Source organism: Halichoerus grypus, chromosome 5 (assembly GCF_964656455.1).
Source record: "Halichoerus grypus chromosome 5, mHalGry1.hap1.1, whole genome shotgun sequence".
In the NCBI taxonomy this organism is placed as follows: domain Eukaryota; kingdom Metazoa; phylum Chordata; class Mammalia; order Carnivora; family Phocidae; genus Halichoerus; species Halichoerus grypus.
The window spans coordinates 147830093-147847787 of record NC_135716.1 but is presented as its reverse complement, the minus strand read 5'-3'; the positions used below and the strand labels follow the sequence as shown (position 1 = coordinate 147847787).

The following is a 17695-nucleotide window of genomic DNA, read 5'->3' as shown; positions in this document are numbered from 1 at the left end:
GTATTCAGGCTTTTAGGCGAGATTGGGCGCGTTCAGGGTGGTACGGCCATAGACAGTATTTAGCCTTTTAAAAAGGAAGGGAATTCTGACACATACTACAACACGGATGAACGTTGGAGACATCATGTTAAATAAAATAGGAGAGTCGCAAAAGAATAAATACTGCATGATTACCCTTATATAAGGTACCTAGAATATTCATATTCATAGACAGAAAATAGAATGGTGGTTGCCAGGGACTGGAGAACAGGGGAAAATGGGAAGTTACTGTTTAATGGTTAAAGTTACAGTTTTGCAAGATAAAGAGTTCTGGAGATAGACGGTGGGTGGTGATGGTTTCACAACAATGTAAATGTACTTGATGCCACTGAACTGGACACTTAAAAATGGCAAATAAAGTTAAGATGGCAAATTTTATGTTATATATATTTCACCACAATTTTTTAAAAATTTTAATTGAGGGGTGCCTGGGTGGCTCAGTCAGTTTAAGTGTCTGCCTTCGGCTCAGTCATGATCCTGGGGTCCTGGAATCCAGCCCCACCTCAGAATCTCTGCTCAGCAGGAGAGTCTGCTTCTCCCTGTCCCTCTGCCCCTCCTGCCCCCCCCCCAGCTCGTGCGTGCTCACTCTCTCTCTCACTCACTCCCTCTCAAACAAATAAAATCTTTAAAAAATTTTTTTTAATTGAAAGCTGTTCTTATTTCGGGGGGAGGAATCTTTTAGAGGACAATTTGTAATACATTTCCTTTGTAATGAGTTCACTGATCTACAAAATTCCAAACCTGTCTCATTAAGTCTGAGGTGCAATCTTCCATCCACTACTTACCCAGTTATAAGAAACCAGGTAATTTATTTTTAAAATTACTACTCCTTCACTGATCAGTTTCAACAGAAGTCCTTTCTCCATTGAGTTGAAATAGTTAATATACAAAAATCTTTCCCAAAAGTTTTTCTGGGGCTCCTGGGTGGCTCAGTGAGTTGAGCATGGAACTGTATTTCAGCTCAGGTCATGATATCAGGGTGGTCAGATCAAGCCCCAGCTCCAGTCCACTCTGTGCTCAGCAGGGAGTAGGCTTCTCTCCCTCTCCCTCAGCCCCTCCCCTCCCCTCTCCCCACCTGAGCACACAAGAGCACTCCCCCAGGCTCTCTCTCAAATAAATAAATGTATCTTAAAAAAAAAAGTTTTTCCATATTTAGGCACTGTATTTAGAAGAACCTATTACCTAACAATAATCAAAATCTGAAACTTATTTTTTAAAATCTGATCATATTTAAAAATCATGTCCCTTTCTCAAGAAAGGAGCGAGAGGGGGGCAAACCATGAAGTGAACACTGAACTATAGAGAACTGGACTGATGACTGCCAGGGGGGAGGTAGGTGGGGGGAATGGGTTAAATGGGTAATGGGGATTAAGGAGTGCACTTGTGATGAGTACTGGGCATTGCACGGAAGTGCTGAATCACTATATTGTACACCTGAAACTAATATGACACTGTATGTTAACTAACTAGAACTTTTTATAAAAACTTTAAAAAAAATCATGTGCTGCCTACAAAGGCAGCACTGAACTCTCAAAATTATTAATTTCACAGTCATGTGTTCACTTTTGGGGAGAAACTGATTTACACAGTTACAGGCGAAACCAGCATCATCCAAGTATCTACATTACAAGACTTGAAAGTCAATGTTTAAAATTACCTAGTTTCTGATAACTGGATAAATGCTAACTTTTAAAAGTTAATCCTATAAAAAAGTTTACATGATATTAAAAAATAGGAAGAATAATTGATTTTAAAAAGTAAGTCCACAAGAGCAAACTGATCTGGAATCATTTGTGAGAGGAATACAAGGTTCCTAAAAACACAAAAGGCTAATGTACTTAATATGTGTATACTTTCTATTCTGTATGTGTATTATTCTGTATGTGTATTCTTTTTATTCATAAGTATTTTATTTATGTGTACTTTTTATTCTACCAATAACGTTCTTACCTACTTGACAATATGAAATAAACTTTCACCATCTGGCAAACATTGAGAATGCCATAGCTTTTTCCCATTCTGTAAAGAACTGTTCACATCAGTGCCACTGGTTCGAAGAGAAAAACAGAATGTATTAATGTGATCAAAATAAAATCCCAAATGCTTGTCAGAAAATCTTACTTTGTCTCTGAGTACAACAATCCTAAATTTCCTGTCCTTGGCCAATATAAAGTTCACAGTAAACATAATAACTGTCACAAATAAGAAAACAAGCAGCTACAAGTTGTTAGAGTAAGTAAAAAAATTTGGTGAAATCAAAACAAAGTTATAATTACCTTAAAGCTTTTAGTGAGGTAAACTATGACTATTGTTGTCTAAAGACATTTCTATAAAGCAGTTTTATAACAGGATAAAATACTCCTAGAAATAGAGTCCTTTTTCATATGACCATATTCCACATTAGATAAAAGATTGGAGAATGAAAAAAAGAAAGAGAATAAAAGACTTAGGCAAAAAAAAAAAAATCTCAGGCTAATCCTAATCCTACAAAACACCAAAATCTTGCGGTCACCTTTTACTTTCAGAACACTTCTTTCTGAGTTTGGAAGTTACAGTATAATCAAATGCAGATATATCCACATTCCCAATAAATCAGATACCCTTACTGGGTAAGATAAAGAGCAAATTCTGGAAATGACCATCACAATATTAAGTTATGAAATAAGGAAAATCAGAGAAAGAGGGAGAAGCCAAACAAAATCTCAGTAAGAAAAACTATCACCTCTATGCTAGTGTTAGACCATGTGCAATGATGACTGTTACAGAGAGAAAAGTCTGCCTATACGTAACAGTAGCTTCTAAGTTAATGCCAAAATGAATGGGGCGCCGGGTGGCTCAGTCGGTTAAGCGTCTGCCTTCAGCTCAGGTCATGATCCCAGGGTCCTCGGATCGAGCCCCACATCGGGCTCCCTGCTCAGCGGGAAGCCTGCTTCTCCCTCTCCCACTCCCCCTGCTTGTGTTCCCTCTCTCGCTGTGTCTCTCCCTGTCAAACAAATAAATAATATCTTTAAAAAAAAAAAATCTCACTACAATATCTTCTTCATCAAACATAAAAAGGCAAAGATGGTGTGCACAGGGTATTAGTTCTAACTACAAGTCTTTCATGAATGGTGTACAACTCTACTTTCAAAGGGCCTCCTTAAGATACTCATATATTAGTGTGACTACAGTTGGGATAAGTAAAGGAATAACCTTTGCTTATTCTTTAAATTATTCCTGGAGTTAGGACACACACCAAGCAATTCAAATCTGTAGGGGAAGGGAATCCGCAAATACGTAATTTCAATATGTAATTTTTAATTTTCACCGAGGATACTTTGATATATACAGTCTATTTGCCTCCTCCTTACCTTCATACACTCCAAAGATTCCAATAAGGCAAAGTCTCGAATGTTTATTTCTCCTTGAAAAAGACCATACCCTCACCACTACCTTCACCACCTCCTCCTCCTCCTTTCTTTTTTACTCACCCCTTAATACACCACACCCACAACACCACACTCTCCACACCCACACTCCATACAGCACTCTCCCACGTAATATAACCCAAAACTCCCAAAAAGCCCATACTTAAAAGCCCCGCTTAATACCCCCAATTCTACCCATTCTCCACATAATACAGGAAACACTACACAGTCCACACACATAACCAAGTATCATAACATCCCCTCACCCTGCAAATCCGTACATACAAATTCTATACACACCCAACCCAGCATAAGAATTGCACGTTCCCGGATGGCTCAACACACACACACACACACGCACGCCACGTACCGTATAAAAGCCCAAACACACACACACACGCGCGCGCGCGCGCGTACCCGCGCGCCACGTACCGTAAAAAAGCCCAAACCACACACCACCGCAATGCTCTAACAAACCCTGAGAAAAGGCAACCCTTCTGGCACCGGGAACCCACGAGGTTGGCGGTGGAAGAGGTACAAGGCCATATACTTCACCTGAAAATCCGCCAGGATCATCTCCCGGTCCATGTTGGACGCCATGGCGGCCGCCGAGTTCCGCGGCTCCGGGAGCGAAGCGCGCACCTGGGAGGGAAACGGCGCCTCCTGCGGCCGTCGCCGCCGCCGCCGCCGCCGCCGCCGGGCGCCGAGGGGCTGGCGGGCGAGCCGGCGGGCGGACCGGCGGGCCGGCGGGCGGGGCAGCGCGGGAAGCTAGGCGCTCATGCACTCAGTAACCTTCAGGCGCCCGGGCCGCCCGCCTGCGCCCCGCGGAGCCCGCGCCGCAGCCGCCCTGACAGGGAGGTTGGTCTGGATGAGGGTCCGGTCTTGCTGCTGCTGGCCAGGATGAGGGCAGGTTACGACAGCGCGCAACCGGCTCCCTTCAGCAGCGGCGAGACCGGCGGGGGCGGGGAAACCAGGCGAACGAGCAGGCGGGCGAACCCCACGGCCGCCTCCGCCTCCTCCGCTTCCTCCCTGGCCGCCGCCTCCGCCCCTGGTTGGCCGGCGCCAAGGCTGTCGCACATTTTGCCTGTCATCGAGGTCGCAAAGCGCCGCTTTGCGGCTGCCACGTGACTGCCTTCCTGTCAAGCGCTGGGCGCGCGACTACCGGGCGGGGATCCGCGTGCCGCTGGCGGGGACCCCCAGCTAGCAACTGCGGGAGCTAGTAGTCCCGCAACAGGTTATTCCGGTTTGGAATTAAGCAAAGGCTTCAGGGTACAGCCTCCTCCTGGCTGGGGCGGGGATCAGCTTCTAAGCCTTACGAAGTTACATAGTCACATAAGTACGCATCAAGCCCCACAAACCAATTCAACACTCTCACAACCCGTTTTACAAACAGCATTTCATAAATGTACATTTCCTCTAACAAAGTTTCACCAAAATACAACTTCATTTACAGTCTTTTAGGTTCAACCTCGCTACCAAAATCTGCTTACACACTGTCACCCTCAATCCCAAGCCCCCTGTCTCATGCATCCTTAAACTCTCGATAACACAGAGATAACCAGGCTCCCAAGATCGACGTGGGGGAACATGGAAGCTGAGAAAAGTGAGACTATCGATCCCGAGAAAAGTGAGACTATCGATCCCAAGAAAAAGATGAGCATTTTTTGTTAGTTATGACAAAAACTTTTCTATTCCTGCAGCATAGCATTTATTTTTTAGACCTAAGGCAACATCTTACAAATGGGGAAAACTTGAGTCCAGCTTTGAATATAGTCAATTTAAAATACTTCCATAAATGAAGAAATTATATTAAAATACCAATTACCAAAAGTTTCAATTTATGGTCAGAAGTTGAACGGCTTTGAGACAAGAATAGTCAAAGACTATGTAATGAAGTGTGGCAATTTGTAATTGTCATCCTCACTGGAGGAAAAGTGACGGTGGGATATGTTTAACTTTGACTTGGGAAAATATCATTGTCTGGACTGTAATAGAGCATTGACTTGCCTTGGAAAGTACATTAAACCCTGAAAGTGTGGAGTAAGATTGCTGATTTTGTGCTGTAAAGTAGGTGCTAGTGAAATCACCATATAGACCAAGGCCTAGATCTTTGTATTCCCTGAAGACAAAGAAGAGCACTCTGGTAGCACTCTGGTGTTGTAAAGATCTAGGTTCATCCTGTGTTTTCTTAAATGAAAATAGTCTGACCTACAACTCTCATGCAATAATCTGTATTTAAACCAGAATTAGCTAGATAAGGAATAGAACTCTCCATAGTCACATGAATTGAATGTCTTTTTTAATTGCCATCCCATAGGAAGTAATTCCAAAATATAGCACAAATGTGAATCATGAGGTGAAACACAGTACCAGCAATTTAAGTGTGGTAATTCAGTTGCCCCATTCATATATGTCATTCTCAGAACAAGGCGGGTGAATAATTGTCTCTAGTTACATGGCCAGGATTAATGCAGCCCTGAAAAGTTGAGGGTTTTCTCTGTGATGACGTGTGTATACTGCAGAACCCATTCAAATCCAGTGCTGGTCCCTTTCCCCCTCCCTTCTCTCCATCTGGAAATTAAAATAATGTGGTAATGTGCAAAGATGGGAAGCATACCCTACACATTCAGGTATATAAGTTCCAGTACTGCTTTTCCAACTAATTAGCTGGGGGAACTTGGATGGGTCACTTAGTATCTCTGACTTCATCTTCTGATATGACTGTTTCAGGTGATAAAAAACAAATATGAAAATGCATGGAAAATAAAATATTTTTACAAAACAAGCATAGAAATTTCATGGTCAGCATTACTAGGTTTCAGTTCTAATTCTGCCCCTTGACAAAAAAAATTCTGAGTCTCAATTTCTTTATCTCTAAAATGGGGCTTATAAAACTTATAGAGTAATTGTGAACATTGATACAATGCTTGTGAAAACTCTTCAGAAACCTTAAAGCTCTCCAAACATATTAGTTACTACTACTCTGTATACCAACTCCTAAATGCTTTTCTCAAGGCTACTGCTTTCATAAAACAAGCAAACAAGGATTGTTCTCCTTTCTAATCACTGCTTTTACTGTCTTTACAACACAATTTAATGCTGTGGGAAATTCTGTAATTTTTTTTTCTCTAACAGTTTCATCTATTCATGTTTTAATCTCTCCCCAAAGGTTGAAAGTTCCTTGAGATTATAAGCCATTTCATTCAGTATGTTTTTATATTCACCATAGTTCATATATAGCAAAGTATTGGGTATATAATAATAACCAATATTTTTGAATTTATTAACTTTTATTGGATGTCTAGTGTGTACAGGTATTTTACACACCTTATCTCATTCTTACAATGATTTTACAGAATAAAAAACTGCTCTGAGAGGTTAAGAATGTGTCCAAAGTCATGCTACAAAGTGACAGACCTAGTATTCAGGGCTAGGTCAAAACCAGTGCTCTTTCCACTGAACCTGTTGCATCCTTGCAATTCACCCTCCATGTTGCAAAGTTTGTACATTTCCTGAAGAGACTGATTCTTCCCGATGACCTAGCTATTCATGGTTGGGTACCCAGCATCCAAAATGATTGTCCACTGCAGAGAATGAAATGAAAGAAAAATAAATATTGAATTAAAAAATAGTTCATTTTTCATTTCCCCAGAATTTTCTTAGAAACAATTTCACTTCAGTGTCACAAACTGAGAATAAAAATGTATAGAGATTCTCTGTACATAAGCATGAGCAAAGGAAAATAATTTTAATTCATTCTCATAGTTAATTTACTATATTATGGAGCAGCCTAATTCAAATATAGATCTTTCTCTAGAATCTCCATGTTCTTTGATCTTACCATTGCTGTTTGAAAAAGAACTTTTATTTCATCTCTCTTTCAAATATATGTGATAAAGTTATTTTGCTGAATTTTCATTTGACATGATTTTATTTTTTTTTAAAGATTTTATTTACTTATTTGACACAGAGAGACACAGCAAGAGAGGGAACACAAGCAGGGGGAGCAGGAGAGGGAGAAGCAGGCTTCCCGCGGAGCAGGGAGCCCGATGCGGGGCTCGATCCCAGGACCCCAGGACCACGATCGGAGCCGAAGGCAGTCGCTTAATGACTGAGCCACCCAGGTGCCCCTCATTTGACATGATTTTAGATTTATATTTATTTGCTTTTTATCTAGCTTCTTCTAATGTTACCATCTTACATAACCATGGTACATCTATCAAAACTAAGACATTAACATTGGCATAATACTATTAATCAATTTCTAGAGACTCTATTTGCATTTTTAAAATTTGAGACGGGGTGGGGGGTGGCAGAGGGAGAAGAGAATCTCAAGCAGACTCCATGCTGAGCATGGAGCCTGATGTGGGGCACGATTCCAGGACCCTGAGATCATGACCTGAGCCAAAACCAAGAGTCGGATGCTTAATGGACTACACCACCCAGGTGCCCTGACTCTATTTGCATTTTTACATCAATGTCTTTTTTCTGTTTCAGGGTCCAATCCAGAATACCACAGTATATATAGTTGTCATGTTTCCTTAGCCTCTTCCAATCTGTGACAGTTTTTTGATCTTGACTTTTGAAGAGTAGTGGTCAGGAACTTTATAGACCATCCCTCAATTTGGGTTTGTCTAAGTTTTGTCAGAATTATACTGTTTATGGATTTGGGAGGAAGAATACCACAGAAGTGATGTGCCATCATCACATATTACCAGGGCACATGATATCAACATAACTTATGGTGGCGTTAACCTTAATCCTTTGGTAAAGTTAATTAAGCTTTTTAACACTACTCACTTCTAATATAATTCATGAGAAGATTAATGCTACTACAGAATTAGATCCACACTTGAGTAATCAAAAATATATTTCATCTAATGATTTAATTTCTTTAGGAGTCTAGCGTCTGATCCTGGACTCTTAACTAATGGGAAAGGCATAAGATTTGGGGCCCCAAGATCTGAGTCCAAATCCTATATCCACTACTTACTGGCTTTAAGTCATAATCTCTGCAAGGCTCAATTCCTTCAGCTAAAAAATGAAGATAATTACCATATTTAACTTGGAGTTGTGAAGATTAAATAATGTGTGCATCATATCATCAGATGTTATAATTATGAAACAATATACAAACGTTAATTGTTGCTATTATATTTAAGCTTTTGAGTTGCTTACTGGGCATTTATTTACTTACTATACAAAATGACTTTCATAAGTGGTGGGAGTACCCATATAAAAAACCTACTGAAATTCAGAAATAAAATGTCTAAGTCACAATTATGAAATGGTAAAAAGGTCCCTGAGGTCTGTTTTCCACCTCTGTTGGATCTATAAATACAACAAAAAGGAAGACTTTGATACTCAGTAAAGAAATTATAGATACCACATACACATTTCCATGAGTTAATCACTGAGAAACTGCATAATTGAGTCAATGAGGAAAAGCACAAAATAATCTGATAAATTATATTTCTATAAGCACTTAAAAATGAGTATGAACTGCTGGGGGAAAAAAGATTTCTATAATTGTTAGTATTTAATATAAAGCCTCTTTTTTGGTGTTTGAAAGACATGTCATTATTATGCTAAAAGAGAAACCACTACTTTCAATATAATAGATGCCTAACTGTGGATCTTTCTCATATATCATATTAGAATGTAAACTTATTAAAGGCAGAGATACTCATCTTTGAATATACTTCAGTGAACTAATACTTAATAAATATTAGATTTTCATTGGAGGTACTTTATAGTGGTTACTTATGCTCTCTGAACAAAGACTGGAATCTCTATGCTGCCAGTTGTGGTTTATACAGTAAGCAGACTAAGCACATGCTTTAGAGCACCAGCAAAGCCAGAATAAAAAACCAAAAAGCCTTCCTTAAAGAATTTAATATTTCAGCAAAAGCACTGAAGTAGTTATCATGGGGAAAATCACAATTTTTTTGGACTTCTTTACTCTTATTTTGTGGCTTTGTTTTTATTTACATATGAGGTGGGGTGATGGGCCATCAAAATCTTTTCAGTTAGTTTAGGACCTTCAAAAATCTTAATCTAGCTCTGCATGCATCTTAAATTACCATAATTTTATTTACTCAGTTATTCAGCCAAAATATTTCACGAAAATTATAACACATATGTATTTATACATAATGAGCATAATTTAAGATTCTTCCTAATTACAATACCTTCTCTTAGCAAGAAATCATAATATATGCTAGAAAGCAACTCTTCATAAATTTGAAATGTCTAAATACATGTAAGAAATGAGAGGAGTTAATCTCTGGTGTTGTAGTTCATACTTGATGCACAATTCAAGTTTAGTTACCTAAGGAAAGAACTCTAGTTATTTTTTTCCTCAGCGCTTCTGTTAAAGAAAACACTGCCAGATTCTTCCCAGTTTCAACTCTCCCTCTACCTACTAGCCAATCTGTTGCTAGATGATTATCCAGATGTTTCTGGTGTGTTTTGTTGCTAATACTCCCATTATACTTCAAGGGGCTGGGTACAGATGTTACTGGGGGAATATGTTTAGTAGAGGCCGGCTCTATAGACCACTTGTCATTTTTTGCTTGGTTTCATTTTGACCACTGGGTGCATCATGTAACCGTGCTGGGTATTTTTAAGAGCAAAAAATATATAAACCAGTAGTTAATTGATCTTACATAGCTAAAAGAGGAGGTTAAAAGTACAGACAACTGGTGTCTCGGATGACTGAAATAAATGACTGGGGAACAGACTATTTGCTCCTTTACAGTTGGACACCCTTCCCTCCCCCCAAAAAACAAGCCCCCATCTAAGTAGAAAAAGAGAGAACTTTGGCAATAAAGAAATGGCCTTGTTAGAAAAGCTTCCCAAGACTTATTGTAAATTTAGCCTTAAAGTTGATTGCTTTTCTCCCTTTTCCCGAAGAAATGGAATATTTGTTTCTCGTCCCTGAAACATTAAGAGTTCAGAGTTCGTCATGATTTCTTCCCTATACTGTCTTTAGTTTTCGTAAAAATCAGTCTATTAAAGACGTTTGCTTTTCCTAAGCACTGTTCTCGCTGTCAGTCCGGGTCTCTTCCTCCAGCCCCACGGCCACCTCTGCCCACCACGACCCCGGGCGTTGATCTGGCAGGTGCGAGGCCGAGGCCCGGGACTGAGAAAAGGCTGTGGAGTTTACACGGTGTGCGCCCCAGAAGAGGCGGCGGCAGCGGTAGGCCTGGCCGCCCGAACTTCGAGAGCCTAGGGGGGGAGCGCGGAGGCGAGCCGGCCTGCCCCGTCAGGGCCGGGGAAAACTTGGTTCGCGCCAGCTCGCTCTCCGCCTTCCAGCAGCCACCGCCGCCGAGCCTCTAAGGCCCTGCGGCTCTCCGCAGCCGTCTTAATTAACAAGCCTCTTCCCCCTCACCCGCCCCCGCCGGGCTCCAGGAGTCCGAGGTTTCGTGTCGCAGACTCCATCCCGCCAGCCAGCCTGAGGAGGCCATACCCGGCTTCGCGGGGCAGAACGCCGATTCAGCTGGGGACTGGCCGCGGGGCGGGAGGGTGGGAACCAGCGCCTGAGACTCAGGGAGGGCTGTGGGGAGTGAGGAGGCGGGAGAAAGGGCGCGGGCGGGGGGCGGAGCGAGCGAGCTTGCGAGCGCGAGCGCCTCCTGGGCAGTGGGCGGGGCGTGGGCGGTGCCCGGCCTTCCCGCTCCTGCGGCGCTGCAACTCATCCGAGCCTCCTTAAAACTCTGCCGTTAAAATGGGGGCGGGTTTTTCAACTCAAAAAGCGCTCAATTTTTTTCTTTTCAAAAAAAGCTGATGAGGTCGGAAAAAAGAGAGAAGAAACCGGCACCGTCTCTGCAGCGGCAACAGAAGCAGCAATTGTTTGAGCGAAAAAAGAAGCCAGGGAGGGAGGGAAGGAAAAGAGCTCAAAGGAGGACAACGCGCAAGTGTCTGTAGGGGTGAAGAGAGCAGGGACCGGCGATTTGGGGGAACCAGCTACAAAAGAAACTGTCACTGGGAGCGCTGCGGCTCTGGAGGAAGCAGTGCTGCCCGGCTCGGCTCCGGGGCACAGTTAGCTGGCGGCCGCTGCCCTGTCGGCGGCACAGGCTGGGGGCACAGGCCGGGGGACGGCGAGAGGTTGGCGAAGTGGCACCGGGTGTCGGAGTCGCTGGGCTCTCGTCGAGAGGGCGGTGGGACTGGCTGCGCTCTGGCATTGTGGCGACTCCCCATACTCAGACCTTGGCCTGCGCTTCTCTGGTCGCTCTCGATCTCCGGAGGCCCCCAGAAAACTGGGAAAGGAAGGAAAAGACGGCGGCTGCAGCTCAATGAGCGTCTACGGTGGGAAGTCTGAACTGGCTCGGTCGTAGGCGGGAAGTTACGGGTGGGTTGCCCTGTGCATCCGCGATGCTGCCGCGCGCTGCCCCAGCAGCCCGGGCCCCATAGACGCTTCCCGCATCACTCGCTCCCTTCCTCACGCTGCGGGGAGTCCCGGGACCTGGTGGGGCCGGCATGACCGACTTGCCCGGAGCCCGCCGCGCGCCGGGCAGTCTCCGGAGACGCGCTCCGAGCCTGGCTCCCACGGCCTCTGAGACTCCGCAGGGCTGCGGCAGCCCAGCGGGCGGGCTACGCAGCCTGCCCACGCGGCGTTAGCCAGCAGTTCGGCCGGAACGCGAATAAAGGCTCCTCCTGAGAAGCGGAGGCGACTGAAGAGTCGTGAAGACCTGTAACTTGAGGGCCACGGAACTGCTACTCCCGTTTGCCTTTGGCGATCATCTTTAACCCTCCCGAGCACGTCAGCATCCAGCCACCGCGGCGCTCTCCCTGCGGAGGACTCAGCACTACCCCTTCGGTGAGACGGATGGAGACCGAGCCCCTCCGAGGACCTGCCCCAGCGGTTCTGGCTCGCGCGGCTCAAGTCACCACCGTGAACAAGGGTGGGTTAATGCCTTTTCTTCCCCCCCCCCGAAATGTCTTTTCTTCCGCGGTATTTTGTGCCCTGATCTAGTCCCTTAAGTCTCCGCACACATTCCTCACAGAGATCTGTAGTGTAGATACGTGACATCTCTGTCTACATTTTACGTCCAGAGTAATTTGCCAGGAATATATATATGTCTGTGTGTCTTTCTGTTGAGTCACCAGAATTCTTCACAGGGGTTAAGCTAAAAAGCGAGGAGCGGAGCCCCTCTCCAATGGCTCAGTTTTGCTGAATAATCACGTGTGAATCGAGGGGCGGGCTTTTGGCAGGCAGATCTTACTAGTATTTACTACCAAGCTCTACTCCAGATTAACCATCCCAGTCCTTCTGTCAGTCTCCGATGCCATCATGCAGCCTGGTTAGGAGCAAAGGAAAGGGGAAAAAGAAAAACAACTAATTCATCTTTTCCCGATCGTCAGGACCCTAAAGAATGGCCGAGCCTTGGGGGAACGAGTTGGCGTCTGCAGCTGCCAGGGGGGACCTAGAGCAACTTACTAGTTTGTTGCAAAATAATGTAAACGTCAATGCACAAAATGGATTTGGAAGGACTGCGCTGCAGGTTGGTATCCAGAGAGGTGGGGAAAACAGGTCAACAATGTTGCCTACGTGACCGGGTTTCTGGAATAACGGCTTTTAAGCTTTCAGGGGTACAAAATTTCACTTTTTAAAGCCTAGTTGGTTGCCATATTTTATATCTTTAAGTGGATCCAACTCCCCAAAATGACGTACTTTGAACAAACTCGTCAAATTCAATAACCTCCTCGATATCAAATGGGTTCCAGGTTTGGTCTTAATTTTTGGAATGTTTTTGTGACGGTTGGGATTTAAAAGTAGTCGTAGCAGCGCCGAGGTGTGTGTGTTTTTTTTAAGACAGCTCTGTAAACACATTATTATGATTATTATTTGAAGTAAATACACTGCTATTAGTGGTTTCCGTGCTTTGCTCCAATAATTGACTTTAACGTTAATTTTCCTGACTACTGGCGAGGGTGTTTTTCCTTCAAATGCTTCAAGTTTTGACAAACGACCTTTCCTCGTTTGGAATGGGTGGCCTGGGCACGGGGACAGGATGTACATTTCACAGTTAATGTAATACCATCTACCCATTCAGGATTGAGGAGGAATAAAAAGTTGAATTTTCTAATCAGAGCTCAGTTTGTAGTATTTTTGTCTCTGCGGTCATGTGGTGGTATGTTCTAATTTTCAGTAATTAGATTTACAAGCAAGAAATGAAACATGTTCAGCTGCCAAGTATTGTACCTGATATTTTTTTTCCTCCTCTGAATGTTAGTTATCAAGTAACTTAGTTGAAAGGCTTAGAAACAGAAAAATGGCAAAGTAGTCTCAAATCGTTGCTTTATCAGAGTTCTGATGGTATTCTTATGAACTATTCTTATTCGGAAATGCAACACTTGAAGCTGTTTTTGAAAATCCTTTGGGGAGAAGGTTTTAGAATGCTTTGTTTTACAAGAATTAGAAATTTAAGTGGCAGGAGATACACTATTAACAGACGAAGTTCAGTCTGTGCATTTTAAAACAATATACTGACCTTGCAAAAATTTCAGTATTAAGGAAGCTTATGCATAGATACCAAATTATTTAATCTTGTTATTTCGGGTAGGTTCTGTGGAATAAGGAATTTTTTTCTTTGTCCACCTAGTAGTTTTTAATAGGTTTGATGGTGATAACAATGCTACAGATTTAACACATTGAAAAGTTTCCTATTGAAAACCCAAAAGATTATATAAATCTCACAAAGAATGAGCAACTTAACCCATGTTCAGAATAAGATCTTACAGGACTTTTGACGAACAGGAAGACTGGGAGATTAATACTGACAAAGTTTTGGCATTTTTAATACAACTTTGCAATCTTGTTTATATTAACCACACTTATCAATATACTAACACCCACTTATTGTGGCTTAACCCTAGTACATATAATGAAACATACACAAACAGGAGTCTCAAGGCTTATTTTCAGTATGTATAATCCTGACTCTGAAGTTGTGTCATAATTCAAGAAAGAACTTTCTTCAAAACCATTTCCAATATTACTATTATTTCTGTGGAAGATGGCAAATTTTCTTCTATAATTATGTTCATTTAACTCCGTTGCAAAAGCTTTTCCCCCCTTCCTAGTATAAGCTTTTCAATCAGGATAATATCAAAGGCCTTAATCGCACATTTGCTTTACAAAGATTCAAGGTGTCTGTCCCTTATTTTTCCCAGTCCAGGTCCTTAAATGTGACTAAATCTCTAGAGGTAGATGTGGCAAAAATTAGAATGTGTTCATTTTTAACCAAAAAGTGTATTTTATTGAAATTCTCAAAAAATAAATTATGTATCATTTTTACCACTGCTCCAAAGGAAGGGCTAAGTCCCCAGGGTTTTATCAACCGGGAAGCGTGATATCTTGGCCATCTGTATAGTTTGCATTTATAAAATATTATTTATTCTAAATATATTTTATTACTTAATTTGTGATTATTTTATAAATAAACAGTTTAAGTGATAGATCAACTTTGTATGGATTTTTCAATGGATATTTAATTTCACAAACATTTGAGTATCTACTATGTAATCTATTTATTATAAATTTAAGTTGTTATGAATATACCTAAATATAAATGAAACCGGTTAAAATGCTGAACTATTTTCTGGCATGTTAATGAGACTACATTTTTTTCACAACTAAATTATATGTATTATATAATTGCATGCTGCTCTACAAGACATTTTATAATTAGGAGAGCCTAACAGAGGCCCCTATTAAAGTGAAATGTATTCAAACAGTAGGTTAAGTCTTTGTCATGTGAATTATTTGTATGTTGATAGCAAGTTTTAATACCACATTCTGACTTTTAAAATGGTGGCAGTTTACAAATAGCTATTCCTAAATGCCTGATAATAACTGCAAAAGGAAATAAGATGGCATCACCAGTTGATTATTAAATGCACTCAAACCACAAGACAAAGTTGTCTGTCTCAAAATACACATTAAATATCTTATTTTCTCTTCGTTTGCTCACTTAAAAATCAGGAAGCTAGTTAGAACTTTAAGAAACAGTAAGTGATGTAGTAGGATCACTGTTTCATTCTTTTCAAGAACGGTTGCCATGCAATCATCTCCTGTCTAATACATAGCATATCATGAACTCAGCTTTAGACAAATCAGTGTCATAAGCAATGTAGAATAGCATTGACTATTTAACACTTGAACAATCAGTAACATTTTAAAATTTCAGGTGTAGGATTCTAAGCACCAAACACACCCGGTAGCCAATATGAAGTAACTTGCAAAGAAAAAATATTTTTAAAAAACACTTGGAAATTTGAGCTATATCTTTTTGGAGAGAACTTGTGAAAATTAATAATTTAAGAAAATATCAGGTCTGGTGTTTTAATAGATCATTTTTATACTAGGTGATGGTGTCTGAGGTGTGGAAACACTTCTTGGGGGGTTTAAAGAAACTCACTCTCCTTATTTCTTTTCAGTAGCTATTTAGAAAATAAATTTTATCTACATTTGATATTTCAGAATTAATAACCCAGGTTTTATGTTTTATGAGCATAAGCAAGCAAACAAGAGATTCTCAAACTCCATTTCTTTTATTTTAATAAATTCATGAAATTACACAACTCTTCATGGGAGATAGGAAACTGAGTTGTGGGGTGAATTTTCTACAAGTTTTACTGGTTATATTTTATTGATCAATTTATCCTACTTTTGGGCCCGTTTAAGATATTCCATCATAGAAGCTCAATTTTTAGAGGTCTTCTTCTACTTTTACCTACGAGGACTTTCTTTCCTGCAATTGAGCCCTTCAGACCCCACCAGGTGGGTCTTCCCCAAGCACTCTTTCACCAAAAATAAAGTTATATAAAGAGGAGACATGGATATTTTAAAATATTCTTGTAAGAGCACTTGAAGGATTCTCCCGTTTTCTCTTCTTTCCTAGGTTATGAAACTTGGAAATCCCGAGATTGCCAGGAGACTACTACTTAGAGGTGCTAATCCCGATTTGAAAGACCGAACTGGTTTCGCTGTCATTCACGATGCAGCCAGAGCAGGTTTCCTGGACACTTTACAGACTTTGCTGGAGTTCCAAGCTGATGTTAACATCGAGGATAATGAAGGGAACCTGCCCTTGCACTTGGCTGCCAAAGAAGGCCACCTCCCTGTGGTGGAGTTCCTCATGAAGCACACGGCCAGCAAAGTGGGGCATCGGAACCATAAGGGGGACACCGCCTGCGACTTGGCCAGGCTCTACCGGAGGAACGAGGTCGTTAGCCTGATGGAGGGAAACCAGGCGGAGGGAGCTTCAAATTTGCAATGAATGTGGGGAGGGCTCTCCCACACTGCCTTCTGTTTTGTCAGTTAATTGGTTGGCTGTCCTATTTTACTATCACTTGTTAAAATTCAGTTTTGTCATATTTTAAGCAGCTAGTTAAATCTTCTCAGACTGCGAAGTGGAAATCTTATTACAGGTTTATGAATATATTTAAGCAACATCCTTTTCACCTGCAAAATCCTGAGTTCTAACATGTAATTGCAAATAGCTTTGGCTTTCTCCTGAATATGTTATCTTGCCTTGACTTTTTCCTTGCTTCTCCCTTTGCCAGTCTCAAAACCCAGCTTAAGAGATTTTGTTTTAAAAATGGTTTGTCCTGATGCTTCTTTTGCCTAATTAAAACACTTTTTCAAAACAGGACAATGTTTTTCTGTGATTTCCACTCTATTACCCCCACATAGTTTGCCACTTGCTAAGAAGTGTACTAAAAGATCACAATGTTGTAAGTCTCAACATTAGAAAAGTAGACCAAGTAAAAAGCTAGACATATTCTACTGATGATTGAGTTATTCTTTCTTTCCTCATGCCTCCCTCCAAAGATTTTACTTGGCGCCTCGTATTTCTCTTTACAACAAAATAAGGACAACATTTTTTGAAGAGCTGAAATTATTGCAATGTGAATTTTTCCTAATGTTCAATCTTCCCCTTTTCTCAAAGTTAAGATAAATAGTTGAAAAACGGGTTTCAGAGGTAGCGATCTGAAAACAAATATATATTAGCTCTAAAAGTCACTTTTAAAGTACCACCTTAAAAGTGCTTCCCACTAGTTTTTTTTAGATCACAAAGTGAAACAATTGGTTAAATAATACATTTCCCAAAATTATACCATAAGTATACTATCATATTTTTTCTCCCTGCATGTCAGAAATGTAACATTACAAAATGTTAAGTCTTAAAACATAACGCAAATACAAATTTTTAGGGGATAAAAAGTGCAGCAAGAAAAAAATA

At 41.3% G+C, this 17695-nt stretch overlaps 2 protein-coding genes across 6 annotated transcripts in view; one reads left to right on the top strand and one right to left on the bottom strand.

The window, feature by feature from the left end:
* The window catches only part of FAF1 (Fas associated factor 1), a 503750-nt gene extending 499244 nt beyond the window's left edge, over positions 1-4506 (bottom strand). For 2 of the 5 annotated variants that reach the window (XM_078073166.1, XM_078073168.1), the window contains exon 1: positions 4002-4506. In XM_078073166.1, coding sequence (XP_077929292.1) covers positions 4002-4046 — 45 coding nt within the window. In that variant the 5' untranslated portion in view covers positions 4047-4506. The remainder of the gene's footprint in view (positions 1-4001) is intronic. The other 3 variants (XM_078073169.1, XM_078073167.1, XM_078073170.1) reach the window with 3 other exon arrangements.
* Positions 4507-11229: 6723 nt separating this feature from the next.
* On the top strand, positions 11230-17101 carry CDKN2C (cyclin dependent kinase inhibitor 2C). The gene is made up of 3 exons (XM_036108436.2): positions 11230-12349; positions 12810-12949; positions 16352-17101. The coding sequence occupies exons 2-3, from the start codon at positions 12821-12823 to the stop codon at positions 16727-16729; spliced, it is 507 nt and encodes a 168-aa protein (XP_035964329.1). The 5' UTR covers positions 11230-12349; positions 12810-12820; the 3' UTR covers positions 16730-17101.
* Positions 17102-17695: the final 594 nt, after the last annotated feature.